This window comes from Halichoeres trimaculatus, unplaced genomic scaffold, assembly GCF_033239565.1.
Source record: "Halichoeres trimaculatus isolate MK-OKI-2021-1 unplaced genomic scaffold, fHalTri1.1 fHalTri1_scaffold_6, whole genome shotgun sequence".
In the NCBI taxonomy this organism is placed as follows: Eukaryota; Metazoa; Chordata; class Actinopteri; order Labriformes; family Labridae; genus Halichoeres; species Halichoeres trimaculatus.
Genome location: NW_027437184.1, coordinates 1,253,218 through 1,280,614, shown reverse-complemented (window position 1 = coordinate 1,280,614; position 27,397 = coordinate 1,253,218). Strand labels below are relative to the sequence as shown.

Below are 27,397 nucleotides of genomic sequence, written 5' to 3'. Positions count from 1 at the left end.
CAGGGACAGAGAGTGGAGCAATGCAGCAGCTACTTTATGTAAAATGTTAGAAAGAACATGAAGTTATCACCAACTTTATGCAACTGTTCTCCCTATAGGAGCTGATAAGTCCATAAAGCTGAGCTGAGGTTTATTCGTCCGTACGCTGCAGTAAGTCGCTGAGCAGCCTGACGTAAGGATTTCTCATTGTCCCTGTTCTTTGGGACAAACCTGGTTTTACAGAGACCTGGATCCACAGATTCTGGTTCAGCTCAGGAACAATACGTGTACTGTGGACTCGGTGTCTCCCTGGGAAGTCTGGCTGTCCCCTCAGAGTCTCATGTGGTCTGGGTGAAGTCATGCAGTGTCAGGACTGATGCAGGACCGGCTCAGGGGGCCACCGTGGGTGAATTCCTGCGTCTGTTGGTGGCAGCGGTCAGCTGGTGGGACCTCGGCTCATTATGTAACAGGACAGTGATGGGTGCCGCGGCCTGGCGGGGCGCGCCCGCTATAGGCATGAGATGACCTCACTGGCTGAGTGCTTCGAGCCTCTGGTACAAAGATCTGAGCTCATCTCTCTCAGGGGTTGTTGGAGTCCGTCTCTTCTTGTTGACATACTTTAATCTTGCTCAGCAAACGCTCAAACTGCCTCTCACTAAACAACGTTTTAAGTGAAAGTGCTCTGAGTGTTTCAGTCCAGGCTGCTGTGTTGTAATCCAGCATAACGGGATTAAAAACACATTCAGTCGTCAGGCTACAGTCTGGTTTCCTTTGTAGGTCATCCAGAGGTTTCACTTTAAGATTACATCTGTTGGAAACTGGTCAGAAGATGATTTTCCTTCTCAGGGACTTTCCCCTGAAACTTTGAAGGAAGCAATCAAGTGTTTCTCAGTTCGTATCAGCCTAAGGACCCTTAAGAATAGAAAATACTTTATTTACCCCCGAGAGGAAATTCAGGAGGAGTCACAGCAGTAATCATAAAAAACCAAAGTAAGAAAGTGTATAGAAAGTGTAAAAAGCTCCATAAGAAAATAGATGCTGACAGCTTGTCCATCATTGTCCAGTCAGCCAGTCTCCACCTCCACAGGGTCCAGGACTGAGCTTCTTCAGCAGTCTGTTCAGTCTCTGTCTCCTGGATCCTGTCTGCTCACAGCAGGTGAAGCTCTTCACATGTGGCCTTGGTGTCTGCTGTTAGCTCTGTTAGCCATGTCTGTGAATAGCATGATGCTACTCTGCCCTCTGGTATTCCCTCTGTTGCTGGGTTAGCATGGCTGAGAACCAGCACATCGTCCTCACCTCCTTCTCCTCACCTTGAGGGAAACATCTGGCCTAGCACCAGTTAGCATTGACATGCTACAGGCGGCTAACAGCAGATTTCACATGTAAACAATGTGGTCATGGTTACATGTAGGATCTCCAGACAAACACAGGAGAAAAAGTAGTAAAAATATCACTGAAGACACAAAAAGTTTGGTGTCCATGACCGACAAATGAAACTAAAAAGTAATGATCCACTCCAAATACAAAGATGACAAAGAAGAGAGAGCTGCTGCAACAGGCAGCCACAACCAACAGGGCAGCGCCTAGCATCATATTTGCTCCCCTAGATAACCCCACAGACCACCAAGCTTAATAACCCCTTAGCAACAGCCAAGAAAGCAAACTGACAAACCAGAAACTTGAATCATACATGTGACGATGTTTGCTCGCTGTGGCTAAATCATCTCCCCCTGTGTCGAGGTTTCCTCTTCCTCGTTTGATGTTCTGATTTTCTTTGTACTGTCCCTGTCTGAAGCCACTTTTACATAATGATTTTTCTTAAGGCTTGTTAAAGGAGCAACGTTAGCCTGATTGTTTTTCTCTAGTTGTGTGTGTGAGGGGTTCAAGATCAAGGACACTTTAGTGAGTCCCAGAAAACTTGTTAATTTTATTTTTTCATTCATTTTTTGAATCAGGTTCCACAAAAAAATCACAATTAATTTACCCATGTTCATGATGGACCACCAGTGGAATTTGAGAATCACTGCTTAAGACTTGAATTTTGCTAATTTAAGTGTGATTTCTGTGCTTTATTCTGCTGTTTTTGATGGTTTGAAGCCGTTTCTGGCTTTTTGAAACGGCAGCTGCTTCTTTACAAGTCAACAGATCTGTTGGCAGTGAATTAAACCACAGTCAAACCAAGTTAAAAGGCTAACAGGCTAACCAGCTAACTGCAGAGTTACTCATAATGGTGCCTTCCATTTACAGTTAAAAGTGTCAACTCCTGTCAGAAATGCTAAAATAAACAGGAGATAACAGGAGCTAAAATCTGTGTTTATACCCGGGGCGGCCATCTTTGATTGTAAACTTGGGGGTGTTGTGGATCTGCTGACTTCTCAGTCGGAAATCCCAACCTCCAATTAAAACTTCCCACTGGGAACTCATAAATCCCAACTTCTGAGTACAAATGAACGCACCATAACGACACTGGCTTGTTTTCTTCTTCTTCTATGGCAGTGTTTCCCAAACTTTTTTTTCAGGTAACCCACTTTTTTGTAAGAACAAGCCACGGCGACCCAATCCAAAATATGTCCAATCTGTAAATCGATTGACAGGATAAATGTGCAAAGATAAAAGGAAAGGTTCTTTGACGAAGTTTCTGGAAATCTCTGGTTGAGGAACGTGTGAATTTCATGTAAACAATCTGTAAAGTAATTTGGCGACCCATAAAAAATCTCTGGCGACCCACCTTTGGGTCAGGACCCAGACTTTGGGAATGACTGTTCTATGGTGTCATCTTTGTCATCTTTGTCGTTGTCTTACCGCCCTTCTCTGGCCTGGGTCTGTAAAAACATGGGGGGTCCAGGCACCATGTAGTTCCTGGTAGTGTTTAACCTGAACCTTTTACCTAAAACACTCACAGGGGGTTAAAGTATTTAAATTTATTTGTTTTTTATTTGTTAGTAGAGTATTTTAGTCATAAAAGCTGTATCAGGATGAGTTTGACCAACAATAAAAACTAGAGTAAAGTCAGAAATAAGTGAGACCTCGTTGGACGTGAGCTGACAGCTGAATCAGGACGATGTCGCCCAGACGAGCGGCCCCGGCGCCGTCCTACCTGTCCTGCTTGTGTTTCAGTAACGGCTGCTCAGGGATCAGCTCTGAGTCAGAGGAGACTGCAGAACAATGGTTGTTGTTTTTCCTTAAGGGTAACAACATTTTTCCGTTAGGACGGTGTCAGGAGACGTTTCCCACCTTGTGAACAGGAAGTGGGTCGTCTGTGTGTTTGTTTGTCCCCCTCTTCCTGCAGGGCCGTCTCTTCTTTCTCACTTTCTGTCTTTCTCTTTTTTCGACTCTTTTCATGCATTCCTGGCCCGGTCTAGCCCTCTTTTGTCCCTGTGGCTCCCTTGTTGCTCCCTTGTTGCTCCCTTGTTGCTCCCTTGTTGCTGGTGGTGTCACACATTGGCTCTGAATAAGGTAATCTCCTGCTTTGTGGAGATGTTGTAAGATGCTGTTGATCCGGGGAAACATGTGATACTTCGCTCTTTGAGCTCCCACTTACATCAGAAGTTAGCAGCTTGCATCCAGACCAGTTTATTGGCACATTGTGACTTTAATTTCATGAATAAAAGCTGTGAAGCTCCTGCGTCATTGCTGTTATATCTCCTCAGACTTTGTTCATGTATAAAACAGTGTCAGAGCCGCTGACTCGCTGCAGGATCAGGATTCTGCACGGCCCATTTTTAGCCCAAACCAATCAACAATAACAAACCTCCACGGCCTGCAGCCTGATGCTTTTCCAGAGCAGAGACATTCCTACAGTATCCAGTTTAACTCTCTACCACAGGGTCATGTTGCCGCCCCTCTGGGGGGCCTTAATGCAGAAGTAATTGTCTCCTGCTCAGAGGCTCCTTGGCAGCAGTAAGAAGTTTATCATTTGCAGAGGCTGGTGTTGGTTTTAAGCTGATGCCTCCGGGCTGGATGCAGTTCCTGGTTAATGGTTTACCACACAGGGAACACAAAGCTCCGCTCTGAGTGTCTTTAGCAGTCCACGGTGTTATCAAACCTCTCGTGTTGACTCTGAGGTGTTGTGTGTGTGTAGCTGCGTGGTTATGTAATATTCACTTGTCATGATACAGTCACATGTGGGTGGCATGGCAGTGAAAGTAGGGCACACACTTAGTTTTTATTTCTTTGAAGATGCTGTAAGGAGGATGTGTTTTAATGTGGCTGCAGCGCCACCTTCTGGCCTGGAGTCTCACGCACACTGTTGTAAAGATGTGACGTTTAACCAGGCGCGTGTTTGTTTTAGAACAGATTTTCAACTTTTTACCAGATCCTACTCCACGAGGTAAGGTATTTACAAAGTTTAGCAACTTTGTTAGCTTGTTCCGTGTGTCAGAAGCCGGCTATATGTAGCTGCTAGCAGCCTGGTGCTACAACGTATCCGTTGGCTAACATGACAACAAGGTAACTGTCAGAGTGTACCGTAGTTTAGTAGCCGCCTACTCACAGCCCAGTGCTCTAAGACGTGGTTGGAATCAACATTAGTACAATTAGCTTAGCCCCTTTAGCTTTTAGCTCAAGCTAAATCACTGTCATTAGCCCGTCTTTCAGCCTTTAGCCTGAGTTTTTGCCTTTAGCCTGTGTTGAATACTTTAGCTCGTGTTTTAACTTGTGTTTTAGCCTTTAGCTTGTGCTCCATTACTGTCCTTAAGCCTGTTTTTTAGCCTTTAGCTTGTGCTCTATCACTTTTTTAGCCTGTCTTTCAGCCTTTAGCCTGAGTTTTAGCCTTAAGCTTGTGTTTTGACCTGTGTTTTAGCCTTTAGCTCGTGCTCTATCACTGTCTTTTAGCCTGTGTTTTAGCCTTTAACTTATACTTTGTCCATTAGCCTGTCTTTTAGCTGTTGTTTTAACCTGCGTTTTTGCCCTTAGCCTGAGTTTTAGCATTTAGCTACTGTTTTAGCCTTTAGCTAGTGTTTTAGCCTTGAGCTTGTGTTTTAGCCTTTAGTTGTGTTTTAGCCATTAACCTGTGTTTTAGCATTTAGCTTGTGTTTGAACCTTGAGCTTCTGTTTTAGCCTTTAGCCTGTGCTCTATCTCTCTCCTGTTTCTCTTTCTTCTGCTCTTCTGTCCTTTTTCTGTCTGACAGTTAGGCTCCAGTGTCCACCATCACTACAAAATTAATCACAGAAATCAAAAAGAAATCAAAACTTCATCAGACTTAGATGTGCTGTGGATCCACCTGAACTGGAAGCTAAAAAGTAGCAATTTGAAACATTCTGTAGCCTAAAATATTGGTGCTGATGATCTCATGTTAAAGTGTGGATCAGGATCAGGCAGATATCTAGAAAGGGAACTTTTTCTGGATCCCTCAGAAACTCCTCTCAGCGACTCTAACTTGGCCGTAGAGGACTACATGTTGATACCATCCAGGAAGTCCAGGAAGTGTTCAGAGCAGGAATGCAGAGCTTATTAGAGTGTGACAGCTTGTCTTGGTCAGCTATAGATGTTAGACACTGGTGTGAGCACTGCCCAGCAACACACACACACACACACACACACACACACACACACACACACACACACACACACACACACACACACGCGGCTTTCCCTTTCCCATCACTGGATGTTTTACTCTGTCAGAGCTCAACGACCGACCACTTCCACCTTTTCAGAAACGGCTTCCTCTCTGGTTCTGTTTGATCCAGGACAATGGGAGTGATGTGTTTCAGGTCCGCTGGGAGCCGGGCTCTGAGACGGGCCGGTGTTTGTGACGCTTCCTCACTCCAAGCTTCACAGTGAAGAGCTGGTGTTGTTGAAAATATTGGTGTTTACGTTTGGCGAAGGCCTTCATGAGGTCAGTGGAGCATTTTTAATCCCTGGAAGAAGCTTAAATCATCGGCAGAGAGAGGCCGGCCTTGTGACTGACGTCTGCAGCAGATGCAGGATTCAGACTCTTGTTCTGTTACATCATCTCAGCAACGCTCCGTCTCACATCTGCCTTTGGTCTCCAGGCGCTTGGTGGTCCGGTCTCGTGGCTTCATGGTGAAGGTCACGCTGGAATACATAATCGCCGTGTTAGACAAAAAGAAAGAATCTGCAGGAATGTAACCCCTCCTCCTTCCTCCTCCTCCTCCCGTCCTTCATTCCTGCCTCCACCCTCACGCTCTCATTCATCAGATTCATAAATCCTTACAGAGAGCGTGTCCCACCCTGACTCCTTCTCCAGACCACGATGGAGGTTTTACACACGTGGGGTTTAGGTTCCTGTTTGAGGAAAGTGCTCGGCTGTCAGACAGAAAGCTGTCATGAGCTTATCCTTGTTTACACGTCTGTTTTGCATTTTGACCCCGTGGTAGAGGTCTCCTGTAAACATGTTTGGAAAGTGGGTAAAGAACATTATTTTAACACTGACCTCAAAACGCTTCAAGTTCAGATCAGGTAGAAGATAAAAAACAGCTTCGATGGCTGCACAGTACTCTGAGTTCATGTCAGTCCAAACTGGGGTCACGACTCAGATCCAGACGTTTATTTCAACGTTAGATAAGTCTACACATTTTATTAAAGCATCAGACTGAACGACCAAAATGATTTACAGTAAAGAGTGGAGATGTGTGGATGACGACGCTTTGATTTTTAACCTGGAAAATGAAAACAAAGTCAAACAAAGATACCTCAACATGATTTACACCTGTGTGAAAAATAAGGACACCCATAAAAACCCTATGACAAGGGTTTTCAACCTGCGGCTCTGGAGCCTCATGCGGCTCTTTGACTCCTTTGAAGTGGCTCCTTGAAGCTTTAATATTGTTATAAAAATTAAGGGTTTTTAAAAAAAATTTCAGAGGGTATTAATGATAATGACACAGACACTAAGTAAAATCATAATATAATATTTTGTACTAAAAATGCATCACCTCTTGAAATAAAGCTTTTAATTTTTTGTGATTTTTTTTGCAATTTTTTTAGGATTTTAGGATTTTTTTATTTCAATTTTTTTACATTTTTGCAAATTAAGAAAAAAAAATGATTTTTTTTTTAATACAAATCCCTGTTTTTTGCGGGGTTTTTTTGGAAATTAAGCAAAATGTAGAAATTGAATTATTTATATTTTTTCCAAATTTATGTTATTACAGGAATTTTTTTAAAATATTAAAATTTTGCCGTTTTTAAGTTCCTTTTTTTAATTTAGCAATTTTTTGATTTTTTTCAAATTTCCAATTAATTGAAATTTCATAAATTTTGAAAATTTGTAAAATCTATGATGTTACAAATCTCTGGGTTTTTTTTTCTTAAATTTGCAAATTTATTAAAAAGAAAAAAACTAAGAAATCACATGAACAATTTTACAAACAGAAAAGCTTCTCGTTTAGATAATTTTCGCATGATTTTTCACTTATTTGTCTTAATGATAAAATAAATGTGGCTCCCGATTGACTTTCATCCAGGTGAGCTGAGGGAAAATGCTCTTTTGAAAGTAAAGGTAGCAGACCCCTGCCTTGTATGTGATAATTTATAATAATTTTAACAATACTGAGAGATTCAAGTGCTACAGCTACAATTAAAAATGAAAACAAGACTTTTACAACTTTCTGTAAAATAAAATTTCTGAGTGATAAATTCAGACGCCCCCACATGGAGAAAACTTGTCCTCAGAGCGATGTCAGACTCTTGAAGACGGTTTACAGAGCGTCTCTCTGAAGTTATTCAGCCAAAGGGAGAAACAGTAGCACAGGGAGTAAGGTGTCCTAACTTTTCCCCTCAGGTAGAGGAAACATGTTTGTTTATATCTTTAGTTTTAGAAGTGAAATGAGGTCAGTTTTTCTTTTTTACCTTCAGTTTAATCATTTCATGTTCAAAAGATGTAGAAAAACAGGATTAGACATCAATGGGTAAACATTGTGGTGCTTTAACATAACTAAAGAGGCAGGTGGGTGCAGTACAGCTCTTAGCCACTAGGGTCAAAGCTCCTCAGTAGTTGTCACAGAGGCCCGGTCTGAACATGAGAAAGACCAGATCCAGAGCTGAAGAAAGAAAACAGCGGCTCAGAGTCTGGTCTGGGTCCTGGAGGAGGATTTCCCTTTCTTCAGACGGGACAAAGAGATGACGTCATGTCCTCAGGTGGAGACAGGTGAAGACAGGTGAGGACAGGTGAACAGAGCAGAGTCAGAGGAGGAGGAGGATGGTGAGGAGGACTTGGTATGTAGGACTGGAGGTGGAGGCTGGGAGGTCACCCATACACCCAGCGCGACCCCCTCCTGCTTTGGCTGGTCTCCATGAGCAGGGCTCAGGGCCGTGGGGATGAATGGCGCCCGGGCTGTGCTGTGTCTTTGAAGCCAGCCAGGAATGCGAGGCCTCCTTTCTCTCCTCCTCTCCCTCTCCTCCTCTCCCTCTCCTCCTCTCCCTCTCCCTCTGCCTCTGTTGTTCAGGCGGCCGGCAGCGCTAGCAGCTATCTGCAGCAGTGAAATATTCCCTCCGCTGCGCTCATTGTGCATCGCAGAGCCGGACGTCATCTGCTGGCCAATCAGGGGCTCCCACTGGGCAGCCTGGGCAGGAGGTGGGGGGGAGCGGGGACTTGCTTGAAGTCTTCCCTCTAACATGTAGCTCTCCTGGTTACTCGGTTTGCTCCGTTTTAAGAGGAGGAAAGATGTTGTGGATCAGAGATCTCTGAGCGCGTCCGTCCCTGAGGAGGAGCTGGAGGAGCTGTTTCTGTTTCACATGGAAATCAGGGAGGTGAGGGGCTCTGACTCAAAGTTTGGGTGAGTTTTTCCCACTTTTGTCTCAGTGAAAGTCTGTCTCTGAGTTTCTCTCGGAGCTTTCTGCAGATCTCTGCTCTTTCTGTTTTTTCCCAGCCTGCTTTGTGCCTGTTGCTCCAGCCGTGTGGGCAGCTTCTCGGCCGCGCTGTCATTGTTCCTTCTCGGTCTCTTGTTGTTGTGGTTTGCGTGTGAGGGTATTTGTCTGGGCCGGTCACCCTCTGCCTCACCCCCTCCTCTCCTCCCTCCCTTCCTCCCCCCTCTCTGTACATTTTGTCACTGCCTGTCCCCTCCATCACTTCCACTTGAGTGCTCCCCTGTTCGGGAGCCTCTCCCTCTTTCTGTGTTTCAGGGGGAAGAGGAGGGCTGGACACACACACACACACACACACACACACACACACACACACACACACACACACACACACACACACACACACACACACACAGACACACACACACAGAAACACATCAGAGATCAGAAGGCCCTTCATAAACACATGGAAACCCCCTTAACACTGTAGTCTGGAAGGCTTCGGCTAAAACACGAGCTAAAGGCTAAAACAGGAGCTAAAGGCTAAAACACAGCCTAAAGGCTAAACAGAGCTAAATGCTTGAAAAAAAATGTGAAGGCTGAAAGACAAGCTAAATGCTAAACCATGGCAAAAATGAAAGCTAAATGTTAAAATGTAAGCTTAAGGCTAAACCAGGAAAACACTGCAAAAACATAAGCTAAAGGCTTAAACACGAGCTAAAGGCTAAAACATAAGCTAAAGGCTACAACATGAGCTAAGGGCTAAAACATAAGCTAAAGGCTTAAACACGAGCTAAAGGCTAAAACATAAGCTAAAGGCTACAACATGAGCTAAGGGCTAAAACATAAGCTAAAGGCTACAACATGAGCTAAGGGCAAACATAAGCTAAAGGCTTTAACATGAGCTAAAGGCTTAACAGAGCTAAATGCTTGAAAAACAATCTAAAGAATGAAAGACAAGCTAAATGCTAAACCATGGCAAAAACAAGAGCTAAAAGTTAAAATGTAAGCTAAAGGCTAAACCAGGAAAACACTGCAAAAACACAGCCTAAAGGCTAATCAGAACTAAATGCTTAAAAAAATGTGAAGGCTGAAAGACAAGCTAAATGCTAAACCATGGCAAAAACAAGAGCTAAAGGTGAAAATGTAAGCTAAAGGCTAAACCAGGAAATAACTGCTAAAACATAAGCTAAAGGCTACATTATGAGCTAAAGGCTTAAACATGAGCTAAAGGCTAAAACGAGCTAAAGGCTAACACACGCTAAGGGCTGAAACATAGGCCAAATGCTAAATTACAGGCTAAAGTTTAACACACCAGTTTTAGGCCAGAACTTAAGCTAAAGGCTAAAAAACAGGCTAAATACAGAAAGACAGACTAAAGGCTAAAATATAGGCTAAGGCAAAAACAAGAGCTAAAGGTGAAAATGTAAGCTAAAGGCTAAACCAGGAAACAACTGCTAAAACATAAGCTAAAGGCTTCAACATGAGCTAAAAGTGAAAACAGTAGCTGGAGTTTTCTCAGTTTTATTCTCAGATGAAAATTTCTCCTGATGGATTAAATCTGGATTCTGGTGTTTGTCATTAATAACTTTGATGTGATGCTAAAATGTAAACAAAAATCAGCTGATTCATAATGAGTGTGACTTTCCAGTGTCAGAGTGGATGAACTGGTTGGATTCTCATTATTAAACAGCATCATTAACCGGTACGTGCGTGTGTGCACGGCAGGTATGCAGCTCGGGCTTGATGATAAATTCACGCTCAGGTATGCAGGTCATAAGATCAGCCTGCTTCACTCTGTCATTAGAGTCCGCAGTAAAACCAAAACCATCATTAACCTGCAGGGGCCGGTCTCTGATGATGACAGGAGGGCGAAGACGCCGAGCACAGACTGAGGCTGATCATGTAAAGATTCATCACATTTCTCCAACGTGAGGATGATATATCAGGCAGAGTCCCTCCATGGTGAAACAGATCCTTAATATCCTCTGAGTATTGGGGCTGAGGCAGCAGGGATCACGGCGCTGTACAGCGAGGCCTTATACATCGTTCACATGACTAATCCCCAGATTTCCCTGTTTCATATGGAATTCCTGACATTTTTTGATACGTGTGCTGCAACGTGCACAGAAACCCTCTGATTAAGGGCCGTGCTGATGCAGACTGACTCCCAGCATCTCGTTACGTTTTACTTTGAAGCTTCTTTTCATTGTGCTGTTACCCATGAATCTTTAGTATAAGACGTTGTGATGTCACTTTCCTTTGCAAGAAACTAATTATCGACACCAGTCTGCTGTGTTTGTGGCTCAAAGTGTAACCATAAGTTATTAAAGTCCCTGTGAGGAGTTTCTGAGGGATCTTAAAAAAGTCTCTGTCATATCTAAGTCTCTATGACGACACCACACCAGCTGATAAAGTTTAGCAGAGAGAAGAGAGATCTGTGTTTTCCTCTGCTGAAAATGATTTCTGTGATTAATTTTGTAGTGATGGTGGACACTGGAGCCTAACTGTCAGACAGAGAAAGGACAGAAGAGAAGAAAGAGAAACAGGAGAGGGATAGAGCACAAGCTAAAGGCTAAAACATGAGCAAAAGGCAACAACATGAACTTGAGGCTAAAACATGAATTAATTGCTAAAAAAAAACATGATAAAGGCTAAAACACAAGCTAAATGCTAAAAAAGAAGCTAAAGGCTAAAAGACAAGCTGAATACCAAAGTATGAGCCAAAGGCTAAGATACAAGCTACAGGCAAAAATAAGGGCTGAAATATAGGCTAAACATTAATAACAAGCAAAAGCTAAACACAAGAGCTAAAGGCAGCAACAGAGGCTAGAGGCTGAAATATTGGCTAAGGCAAAAACAAGAGCTAAAGGTTAAGACGTAAGCTAAAGGCTAAACCAGGAAATAACTGTTTTAACTAAAGCTAAAGGCTAAACTAGGAGATAACTGCTATAACTAAAGCTAAAGGCTAAACTAGGAAATAACTGCTATAACTAAAGCTAAAGGCTAAACTGGGAAATAACTGCTATAACATTAGCTAAAGGCTAAATCACACACTAAAGGCTCTAACAAAGGCTAAAGGCTAAAACATAAGCTAATTTCTTAAAACAAGCTAAAGGCTGAAACACAGGCTAAAGGTTGAAACACATGCTAAATGCTCCAACATGAGCTAGAGGCTAAATCACACGCTAAAGGCTCCAACATATGCTAAAGGCTAAAATATGAGCTAAAGGCTTTAACACAGGCTAAAGGTCGAAACACTGGCTAAAGGCCTGAACATGAGCTAGAGGCTAAAATATAAGCTAAACAGGCTAAAGGCTGAAACACAAGCTAAAGGTTTAAACACTGGCCAAAGGCTCCAACATGAGTTAGAGGCTAAATCACATGCTAAAGGCTCCAACATGTGCTAAAGGCTAAAATGTAAGCTAAAGGCTGAAACACAGGCTAAAGGTCGAAACACTGGCTAAAGGCTCCAACATGAGCTAGAGGCTAAATCACACGCTAAAGGCCCAAACATGTGCTAAAGGCTAAAACACAAGCTAGAGGCTAAATCACATGCTAAAGGCTCCTACATGAGCTAGAGGCTAAATCACACGCTAAAGGCCCAAACATGTGCTAAAGGCTAAAACACAAGCTAGAGGCTAAATCACACGCTAAAGGCTCCTACATGTGCTAAAGGCTAAAATATGAGCTAAAGGCTTTAACACAGGCTAAAGGCTGAAACGTGAGCTAAAGGCTAGATTACACGCTAAAGGCTCAAACATGTGCTAAACACTAAAATATGAGCTAAAGGCTCCAACATGTGCGAAAGGCTTAAACATTAACTTAAGGCTAAATCACAAGCTTAAGTCTCCAACATTGGCTAAAGGCTAAAATATGAGCTAAAGGCTTTAACACACACTAAAGTCTCCAACATTGGCTAAAGGCTAAAACACAGGCTAAAGGGACATAACATGAGCTAAAGACCTAAACAAGAGCTGGAGGTTAAAACTTAAGCTAAGGTAAACCAGGAAATACCTGCTAAAACATAAGCTAAAGGCTCAACTACAAGCTAAGGCCTAAACACAAGCTAAAGGCCAAACCAAGGCTAAAACACAGGCTACAGGCTCAAACACGGGTTAAGCTAATTTTTCTAACCTCAAATTGTTTTGGTTTCAGCCTTTACATTTTAATGAGGAAAAACAGAAAACTTGTTGAACTTTGTTTTGTTCTTGAGAGTTTCTTCTTCTTGTGTTTTTGCCTTTAGTGAGAGGAGAGCTGAGGAGAAACAGAAACATAGGGAGCAGAGGTTAGGGGGGCATACAGAAAGTCAAACCAGCAGCTGCTGAATGAGGAGCTGAGCCTCTGAGCATCAGGCTGAGCTCTTCACCCCTGAGTCCACCCAGCAGCTCTGAACGTTAAACTAATCTGACTTTATGTCCCAAACAGACGATCTGTGAGCGTCTGAGCTTCAGGGAACAGCTTTCAAAACCTCTCTGAGCCAAAGTGAAAGGTTTTCAGCTCCCCCACTCATCTGTGAAGAGGAATTATCATTTTTAGGTTGAGTGGTGTACGATTTGTCTGAGCAGCTTCCTGCAGATGGTGAAACATTTCTCACAAGAGGAATTTGACCCAGAAATGCCAGGCAGAGTTTTTCCACAGTGTTTGGGATATCAGTGAAGTTTGAGCAGAAAGTAAAGATTTCTCTGTAAAGTGTTTGCGTCTGATGGGCAGCGGTGCGTGCTGTCTGTCATGTGGACACGCTAAGTTGAGATAATAATACAAACATGTGTGTTTATGCTGTCATGCTGTTACAGGCGCTGAGTTTCTGTCCAATCACTCATTTCAGTCCTGATAACGAGCGCTCTGTGTTTCTTCTTCCTCCCCCAGGAGCTGCTGAGCCGAGCATTTCTGAGGCTTTAAACAAACAGAGGAAAGGCGGGAAAATGACCTAATTATCATCCAGCGTGACGGGCGAACCGCTGCAGACGTGTCTGTGGTGATTTCCGCGTTTTCATCCTGAGGACGACACATGCATCAGCGCACAGACACGGACCACGCGTTTCCAGACTCGGCCCTCCCCTTCCTGCCGTCCGCCCCGCTCCTCCATGGATTCCTACAACTTCCACTTTGAGAGAATGAGCAACGTGGACCTGCATCCTCTGAGCCTGCCAGTCAGCCGGCTGTCCCCCGCCAAGTCCAGCAGCAGCATCGCCGACCAGCTCGCACATCACCAGCACGGGAAAGGAGACTCCGCCTACAGCTCCTTCTCTGGAGGATCCAATGCCCCGGACTACCCCTCCCCCTTCCTCCCTGAAGACCTCCAGTCCAGCCACTTCAGCCACTACGCTGACCTCAAGTATGTGAGGTCCATTTACAACCCCGCCCAGGTTCTGCAGTCCGACTCCAAGGCCATGGACCAGCTGTACCGCTCCGTCGAGGCCATCTCTCAGCAGTATCGCAACAACAACAACGTCAACCACCACAACCAGAACGGCAGCAACGGTTTCACCACCAACAACAAAGTCCAGACCAAGAAAGACCTGCCCCTCACTCGTCCTCCTCCGGTCCCGGCTCGCCTGGACAGTTTCATCGCCACTAAGAACCTGGAGAACATCCGGGTCCCTCCGAAAGACGCTGAGCTCCAACAGCCCAGATCCAACAACCGATATCCCCAAAGACTTGAGCCGGCTAACCCAGATCCAGGAAACCCAGCCCTCCCCTCTGAGCCGGTCTTCTCGGTCTGGAGAGGCTCCCAGCAGCAGCTGCCGGTCTACCGCCCCCACCTCCAGCCTCATGACCCGACCCGGGTCACCCAGCAGTTTAACCCAGAATACCTTTTCATCACGGACAACAAATCTGCTCCTGAGCAGCTGAAGTCAACAAACATCTTAAGCCGATCGCCTCCCAAAGCCACGAGCCAGCCGGACCCGCTGAGTCCCCCGCCGCCCTCAGGCAGCACCAGGTGCAACGGAAACCTCCAGAACAAGCCCGGCGGACGCTTTCAGAGCCAGCGCAAACGAGCGCACTCCGCTGACGACTGGATCAACCCAGAGCCGGCCCGAGCCGCCAGCCCCTGGAGCGCCGGGCAGAGCGTCATCAACAGCAGCATCCAGCACAAAGGTCAGTTCTACTTCGTCACGGGCGTGTGCAGGCCGTCCGAGTCCGGGATGAGGACGCTCTCTGCGTCGGTGTGCGGCTCCGAGAGTGGGAGCGAGAGCTCGGCTGTGGAGACGCACCGCCTCCGAGAGAAGGAGAGGAGCCACAGCACGATGGACAGCCTGTTTCCACCTCTCCACCAGAGCTCCCGCTCCTCCAGCGGCGTGATGTCAGACGACAAAGAGGTCTTCCTGTCCACGCCCCAGGAGAAGGAGCAGGTCTTCAGGAGCCAGGACCAGGAGAACCGCAGGTCGTCCCTCAGCTCAGTGAGGTCATCGCGAAGCTTCGATGCTTTGGAGGAGATCGATGTGGTGCAGAGCCGAGACATTGGACGCCACACGGCTAACAACCCCATATTCTACTGTGGACCCGAGAGAAACTGCTCGCCGCTCTCAGCGACGAAAACGAAGGAGGTTTCCTGCGTCATCAGCAACGAACAGAGCAACAACGCCAAGAGGGAGGAGCCGGCGAAGAGAGGGAAACGCCAGCCGCTGGCAGACGTCGCCAGCGAGAGGATTAACAAAGAAACAACTCCACTGCTGTACCACCTCACCGGAGCCAGCAGGGCGGCGCTGCAGCCCAAGAGAGCAGAGTACAGCACAAAAGGAAAAGAGGTAACCCACGGAGACACCGACAACGAGAGGCCGAGCTCAAAGGAAGGGGACGACATGGTGTCGGTGGCCTGTAACACGCTGGACGACTCCTTCAGGAAGTACTACAAGGAGAAGCTGAAGGACGCGCAGTCCAAGGTCCTGAGGGAGACCTCCTTCAAACGGAGAGACCTGCAGCTCTCATGGCCCCACCGCATGAGGCAAAAACCTGAGCCCAGGCCCACGGTGATCCACACGTTCTCCTCCTCTCAGGACTCTGAGACCTCCACAGAAACCATCACCCCGTCTCTGACCTCCGAGGAGACGGAGCGGGGGAGCCTTAAGGAGGAGGTCAGGGAGGAGGCGAAGGAGGTTTTTAATGAAACTGAGAAGGAAAACGGGAAACCCGTGAACGTGGCCCAGCCTCAGGTGGCGCGGATCGGAGGCAGGAAGCGTCTGACTCCCGAGCAGAAGAAGACGTGCTACTCCGAACCAGAGAAGCTCCACCAGCTCGGCAGCGCCCCTCTCCACGCTGCCTGCCGCTCATTCGGCAACGAGAGCGAGAGCCTCTTCACGGCCGAGTGCGAGGAAGAGGAGCGCGGGCACCAGGGGGAGCAGGGCCTGGTCGCTGCACGCAGGAGGATCTTTGAGACCAGGGGGCGAGCGCTCTCTGCGTCCAGCACGTCAAAGACCAACCTCAAACACCTGCAGCACAAAGCCCTGGTGGAGTACATGGAGCGCAAGACGGGGCAGAAGGTGGCTGAACCGCAGCAGCCAGCGCCTCAGGTCCCCCCTCCATCCAGGCAGAGGCACTCCCTGGGGGAGAAACCGTTCGACTGGGGTCCCAGACCTCTATCAGGAAACCAGGAGAGCAAGAACAGCAAGAAGAAGCTGCACAGACCGCACTCAGCAGGACGGATCCTGGACTCCTCCACCAGCTCCATCAGGTAGGACGCAGACAGAGCAGCACTGATGACGCTTTAACTGATGGAGGCTTCACATCACACCTTCTCACCTTTTATCCTCAGGTACGCCCAGTTCTTCTCAGCTCAGTCCTGCTCAGGCCAGTACCTCGGCCAGTCGGGTCAGCACCGGTGGAGGGAAAGTCACGGTCCATCTCAGGTGAAGTCTGCCTCAGTGGAGAGTCTCCTGGACCAGCCCGAGGAGCCCAGTTTCATCAGGAACAGATCCAAATCCACACCACACGCCTTCCAGGTCAGAAACCATGAACAGTCACCTGTAGGATCGAGGCCGAGTACAAACACAGGAGTGATTTACGTGTTTCCTCCTTCTCACCCTGCAGGCCCTGGAGAGAGACGCAGTCCCAGCTGACGCCATGGAAACCTGGAGGTATGTACCAGCACCGTGGAAAAATTGGGACATTTTTGTTGGTTTTAGGTCAGTGGAGTATTAGGTCAAAGATGTGGCAAAAAACATTAATCTCCACGTGAGTTATTGTGGCGCTGAGAAGTCAACAACCGCCTGCTTCAGCAAAGCAGCATTCCTCCAGTCCACAGGTCTGAAACTTTAACTGTGACAGGAGCCGTTTAGCCTCAGATACCTGGATTAAAGTCACTCAGGAGCCACAAAATCTACTTTATCTTCACAATAAAGACAATAAAGTTTATACAATTTTATACATGCTTAGATTTCAGTGAAAACTTATCAAACCAAAAGGTTTTTAGAATTTGTAAAATATGATGTGTCATTTCTAATTTTTACTTTTAAATAAATTCACAGAAAAATTATTAAAAAATGAAATTTAACAAATTTGCATGTTTGAAAAACTTGTGATATTTAAAAAATAAAAAAAAGATTGTTTTGATGTATAAAAATATTGCATAGTTTTAAAATTTAAAACAAAATTGGTAAAATATATATATGTATATTCTAAATTTCAAGAAGTTTAAAAAATTAGAAATAAAAAATAAAAAATAAAAAAATTATTAAATTTACAGAAGTATCAAAAATAAAAATTAAGAAACGGAAAAAAATAATCAATTTTGAAATTTCAAAATTTTCTTAAATGTCAAAAAATGCAAAAATGACAGATAAATGAATTTCCCCCCCAAAAATGCAAAAAAGTAAAAAAAAAAAAAAAGAAGACGTTTAATAAATTTGCATGTTTAAAAAACAAAAAAAAGATTGTTTTGATGTTTAAAAAAATTGCATAGTTTTGAAATTAAAAAAATTTGGAAAATAAAAAGATTCAAGAAATTATAAAAAAAAAAAAAGTAAAAAAAATAATTACTATATTCACAAAAGAATTTAAAAACAAAATTTAAGAAATGGAAAAAAATAAACAATTTTTAAATTTCCCCAAAAATATTGAAAAAATTACAGATAAATGAATTTCTCCCAAAAAATGCAAAAAAAGTAAAAAATAAATAAAGTTTCGAAAATTTGCAAACATAATAAAGGTTTCCAAAATTGCAAATATTTAAAATTTTTTTAACCTTATCTTTGAATTTGATAATATATAATAACAATATCACTTAAATCATCATTTTTTGTTGTTTGCTAATGTCTTTCTACATATCAATCATGTTTATTAATCTGACACGTTGTCAGTTAAATGAATCCATCCTCACAGAATTAAAATCAGTATTTTCTTCCAGATGAGTCTTTTTGTAGATGTAGTTATCTTCCCAGGGCTGTAAAACTTGAGGTTAGCCACAGGTGCATGGAAAGTTGGTGGGCTGTTGATGTTGTAGGAGGTGAAGTAGAGCGGTGGCAGGCTTTATTGACAGATGGGATGAAGATTTAGTTCAACTAAATGTTAACACAGGATTTTATTTAGTGTCAGTGTCTTTAATCATCAATACCCTCTGGAAGAAAAATAACTATTCTTTATTTCTGAGGCTCCAGAGAGAGAGAGTGTAGGACTAAGAGTCAGTCTTCCTGGATCTGGTCTCTAACTGCTGAATGTCTCTGTCAGTCCCCAGAAGAGCGACGTGGAGGAGTCCCTGAAGCCGTCCCAGCAGCGTGTCCGTGTGGTCGCTCAAAGGGGGAAGTCCATGGAGGAGCTCGGGGCGTCGAAGTTAACCAGACTGTCAGCTCTGAGCAAAAGCTCAGAGCAGCTGGATCACATGTCCAGACTCTCATCAGGACCAGGACTGGACAGAGACAAGAGGAGCGTCTCGTTCCTCGCTGAAGCCAGAGACGCTGAGGGGAAACCGTACATGGCGAGGGACGCCGTGGGTCAGAGGAGAACTCAGGGACAGGCTCAAAACCAAACGCAGAGGAGGTCTCTGATGAAGCAGCACTCGGATCCAGAGCAGGACGCCTCAGCAGGGACAAGGAACTCGAGTCGATCCACCTCCCCGGCCTCACGGTCCTCCTCCAGGGCCAGGGTTCACTCTGGATCTCCAGGTTCTCACGGTCCTGTCGCGGATGAGTTCAGAACCAGCAGGCCGCCCAGTGAGACTACATCCCACCCCCCTTCCCCCAGAGGTCCAGAGACCAGCGAGGGGGAGTCCAGCCCCACGCAGACAAAGCCTCCTTTTGAGAGCAGGCCCAGCTCCAGGTAAGACTAGACCCCATCAGAGAGGAGCACGCCTCCGCCCGGCGCCCTGTGCTAACCTTGCTTTAACTTCCTGCAGAGTCAGAAACTCCCCGCCTCCACCCGGGTCGGAGCGGGAGCAGTCGGTGGACGAGCCCAGCGCCGAGGCTCCACCAGCTGATCCCAACCAGGAAGTGTCTCTGAGCTGTGGCGTCACCACGGACCCTTCGCTGTGGGTCGTCCCCCCAGACGAGGACCTCACAGAGGACGCCCAGACCGCCACGCTGACCGACAGCGTCTTCGAGGACGAGCCCTCAGGCTTGGCCCCTCAAACCCCGACAAGCAAGACCGCGTCTCCATCCACCTCCATCTCTGACACCGACACCAGCCAGGTGGAGGTGGAGAAGCTTCCAGAAACCGAGGACGAGCAGCCGGAGGAGAAGCAGGAGATGGAGGAGAGGGGGACGCCAGAGGGAGGCGCGGAGAGGCCTGTGGAGAAACCCAAGTGGGAGGAGCTTGTGGAAGCTGTGGTGGCGGCTGATCAGTCATTGGCCAGGGTGCTCTACCCGCTGGCCAATCGTAAGACGGCGCTGATGCTGATGGAGCAGCTGCTGTCAGAGGACACGCTGCTGATGGAGGAGCACTACAAGAAGAAGCAGGAGCAGAGAGGAGCAGCTGAGAGGTAAAAGAGCGTGCAGAGCGTGCAGAGCGTGTAGCTAACACTTTCTCAGAGTGAATACATGTTAAATATAACACGGGTCTCATTGACAGCGTCTGCAAACTTCACCTGAACACCTGTCTCTGTTTTTAGCGTGGAAAAAGTTGAAGAGACTGCAGCGTCTCCGTGTCCTGCTGCTCACGCCCCGACCTCTCAGAGCAGAGCTGACATCACAGAGAAGAAGGTAACCGTTGATTTAAACACCTCGTTATGTCGACAACTCCTTAACGAGGAGACTGATCACACATCATGTCACATTAATCTGAGGGGAAGTGTTCAGGGAGTTTAGCTTCGGCTTGGAAAATCAGAAAGTGAGCGAAGCTGAAACGGCGTCTGAAAAACTAAACCAGTGAGACTATCACACTACAACTCCCATGAGCACTGCCTGCACACACTGTTTGCTCATTGGTCCATTGGTGAAGCCTTTTGCTGATGTCACTGCTGACAGACAGCCCGACAGCTCCTGGTGTTTAGCGCCTGATAACCTGATTTAGAGAAACAAGAGTTCGCTTGTGTTTTTCAGGATTTGAATCGCGACCTAGAGTCAAGACTCCTGTAAAGAATATTTTTGTTTTAGGTTGTTTTTGAGGCTTTTTGTGCCTTTGATTGGATAGAGGAGGGTAGTAGATAGTGGAGGAAACAGGCTGGATCGAAACCTTAGCCACCTGCCTAAGGGGTCTTACAAACACACTTCCTCTCACACATCAACGAAATGACATAAAATGAAAATCAACACATTTCCAACTTTCAAAGGGAGATTTATTGTGTTTGTTAGTGTGATTAAATTTGTACCAGAGAAGAGAAACTGAAACTTAAGTATCAATCTGTACACCCAGACATTGATCAACAATGAACCCAACATTGGCATCAGTGTATCGATGATTTAGATTGATCAGCACATCATTACTCTTAACTATATATATTTTTATGAATGGATCGAAGGGCCGCACGCTGAAAGGCAAAGAGCCGCATGTTGGCCACTCCTGAGCCAGACCTAGACCACTTTGTTTTGGGAGAGTGTCTTGAAATAATGTTTATGTTTTGATGCCATCTGAGCCCCAAAACTCCTTTAAATTTTTAAAAGTGAGGACGTTTATCCAAAGGAGCTCATTTCAGCTCATCATAGAGCAGTGGAGAGGAGAGGCTGTCAAAGAGAAAAGAAACCGAAACTTAACTGTGCTCTCAGAAATGAGGAGCTGTAGGAAAAATATTTAAATCTCCTATTATACAATTACTTTTTTTGAGTTATATGTAAATATTTCTCTCTGGAAATACTGTAAACAAACCAAATTCTAATGAATAAATGGGAGTGATAGTCCAGCGTGACATTTTTTTTTCTCTTCCTGACGCATCCAGAAAATTTGGAATTTACTTTATTATGGAAAAATTACTGTTAGAAATTATCACTTTTTTTTTTTCAGTTTAGTTTTTTATATTTTTAATTAATCTTCTTTATCCCTTCACCACTTTTATAACATGCCTCAATAAACTGTTCCTTTTACGACTTTGTTTTCATAGATTTCATATAAAATAAGAACAACCTGATCAGAGCTGAACTCCTGATAATGACCTGTGACTTTAAACATCGATGTAGTCTTGTTTTTAGTGTGCACAGGGGTCATTGTTATTTAAAAAGGTTTTACATCTAGTTCAGAGAAACATTAGCATGTCATAGTCAGCTTTATTTATTTATTTTTTTCAGATATGTTTTTTTATTGAACAAAATTTGATGTAATTACAATTCTGTTTTTTGTTTTTTGTAAGAACGTGTATACAAAAGCAAAATGTATACAAATACAAATGTGATTGGTAGACTCAAACTCCTGTTGCTAGGCAGAGCAGCAGAGAGAAATTAAAATAAAAAATAAGGATGTCATAATCAGCTTAAGTCTTATTAAAAATAAATAAAAAACATCAAATTTGTGGCTAGTGAAAAAGCTGAGTGGCTAGTAACTCTGAGAAACCACCATCCTCAGTGACCACAAGTTAAAGTCCATCCCTGAAGGTGAGGTTAAACCGCTAGCTTCCATTAGCATCGTTAGCTCTAATCATACACTATCCCTACACACTGACGATGTTTCAGACTCTTTCAGCTAAGCTAATTAAGACTTAGCATGTAGCAGCAGAATGAGTCCAGAGATGTTTGTCTTTGTCAGAAATGAGACCACGTGTGTCTGAAACAGTCTCAGTTTTTCTGCATGTGCTCTAAGAAAGACAGGAAGTCCCGTGTACCAGCTGAACAAACACGGCTTCAGACTTTGAGCCTCTTTTTTAAGAGCTGCGGTGACGTCTCGTTGATCCCATCATGTTGGTCTGAAGTGGACGTTTTTCAGTCTCTTATCTCATGATGTACTGTCTGACTCTTATCGCTCTGTAAACGTTTGGCTCTGAATCAGCCTCCCCTCCTCCTGGGTACTGTCAGCTCTGATACAGCAGACCTGTTTTATGACAGATCAGATCACTGACAGTCCATCCTCTGTGCTCCACTCTGCAGGGTCTGCTGGTGTCCCAGATCCAGCACCGGCTGCAGTCGCTGGAGGAGATGCGCGGCGCCCTCCAGACTGAGATTCAGGAGAACGCCGCCCACGGTGAGACCCTGGAGGTCCTGGTCCGTGAGCGCTGCCTGCCCATGGAGCTGGAGCGGTATACGCTGTTCATAGGAGACCTGGAGAGGGTGGTCAACCTGCTGCTGTGCCTCTCGGCCCGGCTGGCCAGGGTGCAGAACGCCCTGAGCACCGTGGACCAGCACACGGACGCCGAGGAGAAGGTGAGGAGGAAACCTGTGGATCCAGACTCGTTAGCCCCTGATGTGAAACAACCACCTGAAACATAATTTAAAAAATAATAAAACCAGAAATGTAAAAGTTAGTAGCTTTTTGGCCTCAGCACTTTTGCACTTGTCACATTATTGACCAGTTATTGAAATTTGGATATTTTTTACGTTTCTTATTTCTTTCTTTATTTAGAATCTTCAAATGTTGACAAGATGCTTTGACAAATAAAAACATGGCTGAGAATCAGGAAACAACAAGAAAAACATTTAACAGAAAGAGATTAAACATGATCAAACCAGTAAATGTTTAATAATGTAGACATCAGGAAGTCAAAGTGTAAATATGAAGAGTTAAAAATACGTGGAGCCATAAGATATTTAAAAATAAATACACAAATGGATAGATAGGTGAGAGAATAAATAAAGGAATAAAAAAATAGGGAGAGAAAAGAGGATCAGAGAGGATTTGGAACAAATTAGTTAAATAAAAAAGAAAATACAAATTTTAATAAAATCAAATAAAATCCATAAAATACAGTTAGAAATAATACTACAAAAAAGCAAGTCTTTTAAAGTGAGTTCTTTTTTTCCTACACTCTTTTCATTTATTTTTTTCTCTAAAACAGCAAAATGTTTTCTTATGTTTCAATATGTGCATAATAATGATAATAATGATAATTTTATTATTATTATTATTATTATTATTATTATTATTATTATTATTATTATTATTATTATTATTATTGCTTTGTTATTATTCTTATTCTTATTATTTTTATTATAATAATAATAATAATTATTATTATTATTATTATTATTATTATTATTATTATTATTATTATTATTATTATTATTATTATTAAGAACAAGTATACAAATAAAAATTATAATAAAATGGATATTAAAATGAAGATAAATTGATTTACAAATAGAATTAGATTAAATATTTGAAAAAAAAATAAATAAATAAAAACAGCCATGTTCTGTTGTATAAGTAAGTAAGTAAGTAAGTAATAAGTAAGTTAATAAAAAATAAATAATTACACAAAAAAAGTAAAATGAAAGGAAATAGAAGCGCAATAACCATCATCAAGATAATAATAAATATACACATACATTTTTATATCCATGCATACCGAGGCATACACATGAATACATGAGTTAAATAAAAATGACATTTAAAAATAAATAAATAAATAAGTGATCAGCTAAAAAAATGAAATGGAGCCAAAAAAACTAAAAAAACCCTTTATTATTATTATCATTATTATTAGTAGTAATATTTATATTTAAAATTATTATTTGTATTAATATCAATAAAATTAAAATTATTATTACTTTTATCAAGAATTATTATTATGATTATTATTTTTATTATTTTTATTATTATTAAGAAGAAGAACATAATTAAAATAGAAAAATATAAAAATGGATATTGAAATGAAGATAAATTAAGTTATGAATAGAATAATATTAAATATTTGAAAAATAATAGTAAATTAAAAAAACATCCATGTTCTGTTGTCATTCCTTTGAGTAAAGGCATAAAAATCCCAAAACACTTTTCCCAAAAAGTTTTCACTGACTTTTAATCCTCTCGTCCTCCAAAAATGCCTCAGACGTTCATCTTTTTTTGAAGGAGAGCATGAATGACTGCTCCATTACAGTTTGTTTTTATTTTTTAAGTTGCGTAATTATCTGTTGCTCCAAAAAGCCGCCTGCAGGGATCGTTATGGAAACTCTCACTGAGTTCAGTCACCGTCTGAGCTCCAGGTTTTCTGCAGCCAGAGGGACAAACATTTAAAAATCATTTCAGAGTCGATTAATCAAGAGATGTTTTTATTATTCAGCTTATCTTTAGCTCCTGTTTACATGCAGACACACACTCACACACACACACGTGTCAGAGCAAACTGTGGAGTCCCAGAGCTCCAGGCGAGGGGATCATCATGATATCAGCTTCCTCCCTGAGGTGGAGTGATTCACGGCGGCTCAGTCAGAGCCTCTGGCAGCGAGGGACGCCTGCTCCCATGCCCTCAGCCGTGCTCGCCTCGTGTTTGCTCTGGAACAACAAACACGCCACACGGGAAGAGTTGAAGGGCGACTCTGATGGAGTCAAGGTTTCTCAGCCTGTGGTATTCAAGAAATGTGCTCCGCTCTATCTGTGTTTAATCGCCGTTCAGGGCTTATCTCAGTCTGGGACAAATGATTTTTCAGACGTTTCAGGATTAGTGCAGAGACAAAAGTTTGAAACAGTGAAAAGTTTGAAACAGCTTCACTCCTCAGTGCTTAGTTTTCTCTGTTTTTCATTCTGCATCATCACTTTACGTCTGCATGGATGCATTGGTTGATCCCTGAAAGAGCTCCTTGTTCGTTTCTCCGTCTGCGGCTGAACGTGCTGCCTGCTCAGGGCTCGTTAGAGGCTCGTTTGTTTTCCTGCTGTTATCAGCAGCGCTGGTATTTACACTGACTCACCGAAACTCCAGCCCAGTTTCGATGACATTTGTATCTACCCTGCCCTCTGTTGACTCAAGGAAACACTGCAGCTGCTGAACACATGACGGCACCACTTTCCCTGCTCCGTGTCACTTCACTGCACGTGTTGCATGTGGATTAAAACATGGATGTGACTCAGAGACTTCCTGTTTGAGACTTTGCATCATTACAGCTGAACATGTGTGTGATTTTTCTTGCAGTGTGACGGTAAAAAGAGGAGATAACGAGCTGCTCTTAGCTGTAAAACATCTTCATGCTCTGTCTCTGTCTCTGCTCTCAGCAATCTCTGGACAGTCGCCATCGCCTGCTGTGCAAACAGAGGGAGGATGCCAAAGATCTGAAGGATAACCTGGACCGCAGAGAGAACCTGGTCTCCTCCTTCCTGTCGCGCCAGCTGTCTGCTGAGCAGCTGCAGGACTACCGGCACTTCGTCCAGACCAAGGCGTCGCTGCTGATCCGGCAGAAGGACCTGGAGGAGAAGCAGCGGCTGGGGGAGGAGCAGCTGGAGGCTCTGTCCAGCAGCCTGAAGGTGTGAGGGGGGCGGAGCCAAGCACGGAGCGACATACAGACACTTCTGTCTACTGAGCATGCTCAGACTTAGCTTTCCTCACAATCGAGACACTTCCTGACGTCAGACAGAGGATGAACTGTTTCTGTTTCTGTGCCTTTCTGCAGTCAGAGCCGTTAGCCGCCGTTAGCCGCCTAGCTGCTGCTTCTCACTTCAGCGTCCTCACCCACTGCACCTGTGGAAACCTCCAATAAGCTTTAAGACTGAGTCTGACCCGTGAGGAGGCTTCAGACGGAGCGAGGGGCTGGGTACGGCGCCGTGTGGGTTAAAAAAGCTCAATAGATGTAGATTAAAATGTCCTGTTTTTAAAGATGTGTTGAAATGACGGCACTAAAAACCAAAAAGGGTGAATGAAAAAAGCACTTTGTGATGATAAACTGCACATTTCTTCAGAATCAGATCGTTTGATGATGTCGAGCGAAGCCTTACTCCATCCGTTCAGCGTTAAACTCCACACGAGCTCGGCCCCGCAGCGCGGAGGAATGTGCACAGATTCCTCTGCGGCTTATTTCATGCTTAATGTTATTAAGTCCTGATGATTTCATGCTGGAACAGCTCCTCACGGACGCAGTAAACCTCCTCAAAGCTGATTATAAGTAAGCAACAATTATTCCTCCCAAGGAAGACACGTGATACTTGAAAACTTTTTTTTTTGTGAGTCCACAATCTTCACTTCAGGTGTCTTAACTCGTTCTCTCTTCTCTACCTCCACCGCTCCTCTCACACACCTTTCCTCTAGTGAAACAGCTCGACTTCAATCATTTTACTGTTAATTTTTACTGAATATCACTTTTTAAAAACTTCATCTCTGTGTTGAGTTTGATGCTTGTGTTGATTCTGACTTCCTGTTTATTTTTCTAAAACATCTGAGTTGTTTTCAGTGGTGTGAGCCGTGAACGTCTTAACTGTGTGAGCGTAGAGATTAGTCGTTGAACAAGATGACAGAACTCCTCCTGGTGTTTGCTGTGCACACACACACACACACACACACACACACACACACACACACACACAAAAAAGTTTATCAAAATGTTGTTTTTATGATACTAACACAAAGATGAGGACGGATAAAAACACAGTGACTTAAAAAGTAAACGCTCTTCTTCCTGCGTCTTCAGCCCTGAAGCATTTCTCTGGAGAGTTACGTCCGGCCCGTTTCAGTTTGCTAAACAAACACATGTTTGTTTTGGCTTTTGTGCTGCACAGGGCTGAAGGTTAGAGAGACTCTCATGCTGTTTCCTGTCGCTCGCTGGAATTCCCCAGGAATGCAGAAGACCAACATTTTGGAGAAAGTGAGGAGAGAAAGCTCGCAGCGAGGAGCAGCACATGGAGAAATAATCCTCCCAGCTCCGGCTGTGTGAGCGCGCTAACAAACGCTAACCAACGCTAACCAACGCTCTGTGAACTCCTGAGTCATTTCCTGTTTCTGTCTCATGTATGAAGGAATCTGTGTGTAGTTTGTGACGTTGTTTGTGCATCATTAACACGAGCAGATCTTCACCTTTCAGTCCGAGCAGGAATCTCCTTTTCTTTTCAGAGTCTGTTTCCGTGCCTGTTTGGAGTTGTTGGAGTTGTTGGAGTTGTTGGAGTTGTTGGAGTTGTTGGAGTTGTTGGAGTTGTAAATTCCCTGATGTTTGTAATATTTTGAATAAATTAAGCTGTCCCTCTCATCCCAGTGACTCCTGTTTTCTGCTCCTGTTGTTACAGTTAGACTGAGGCTGCTGCAGTTTGAAACCCACAGTTTTTACTTTAAGGCTTTGTTCGTTAACTTCCTCTAAAATAATGTTTTTATTTATTCTCAGAAGTCTGCAGAGTCTAAGTTATAATATCTGGTATCTTCTGCAGTGGTTGGTTCCTTTCAGA

At 44.0% G+C, this 27,397-nt stretch overlaps 1 protein-coding gene across 3 annotated transcripts in view; it reads left to right on the top strand.

Moving 5' to 3' along the window:
* Nucleotides 1-27,193, top strand: part of shroom1 (shroom family member 1) — a 42,860-nt gene extending 15,667 nt beyond the window's left edge. For 2 of the 3 annotated variants that reach the window (XM_074672385.1, XM_074672387.1), the window contains exons 2-9: nt 13,619-16,424; nt 16,506-16,692; nt 16,781-16,827; nt 18,416-19,003; nt 19,080-19,661; nt 19,791-19,881; nt 22,192-22,464; nt 25,247-27,193. In XM_074672385.1, the coding sequence (XP_074528486.1) occupies nt 13,837-16,424; nt 16,506-16,692; nt 16,781-16,827; nt 18,416-19,003; nt 19,080-19,661; nt 19,791-19,881; nt 22,192-22,464; nt 25,247-25,501 (4,611 nt within the window). In that variant the 5' untranslated portion in view covers nt 13,619-13,836 and the 3' untranslated portion in view covers nt 25,502-27,193. Of the gene's footprint in view, nt 1-8,537; nt 8,722-13,618; nt 16,425-16,505; nt 16,693-16,780; nt 16,828-18,415; nt 19,004-19,079; nt 19,662-19,790; nt 19,882-22,191; nt 22,465-25,246 lie in introns of those variants that run through there. The other variant, XM_074672386.1, reaches the window with a different exon arrangement.
* Nucleotides 27,194-27,397: the final 204 nt, after the last annotated feature.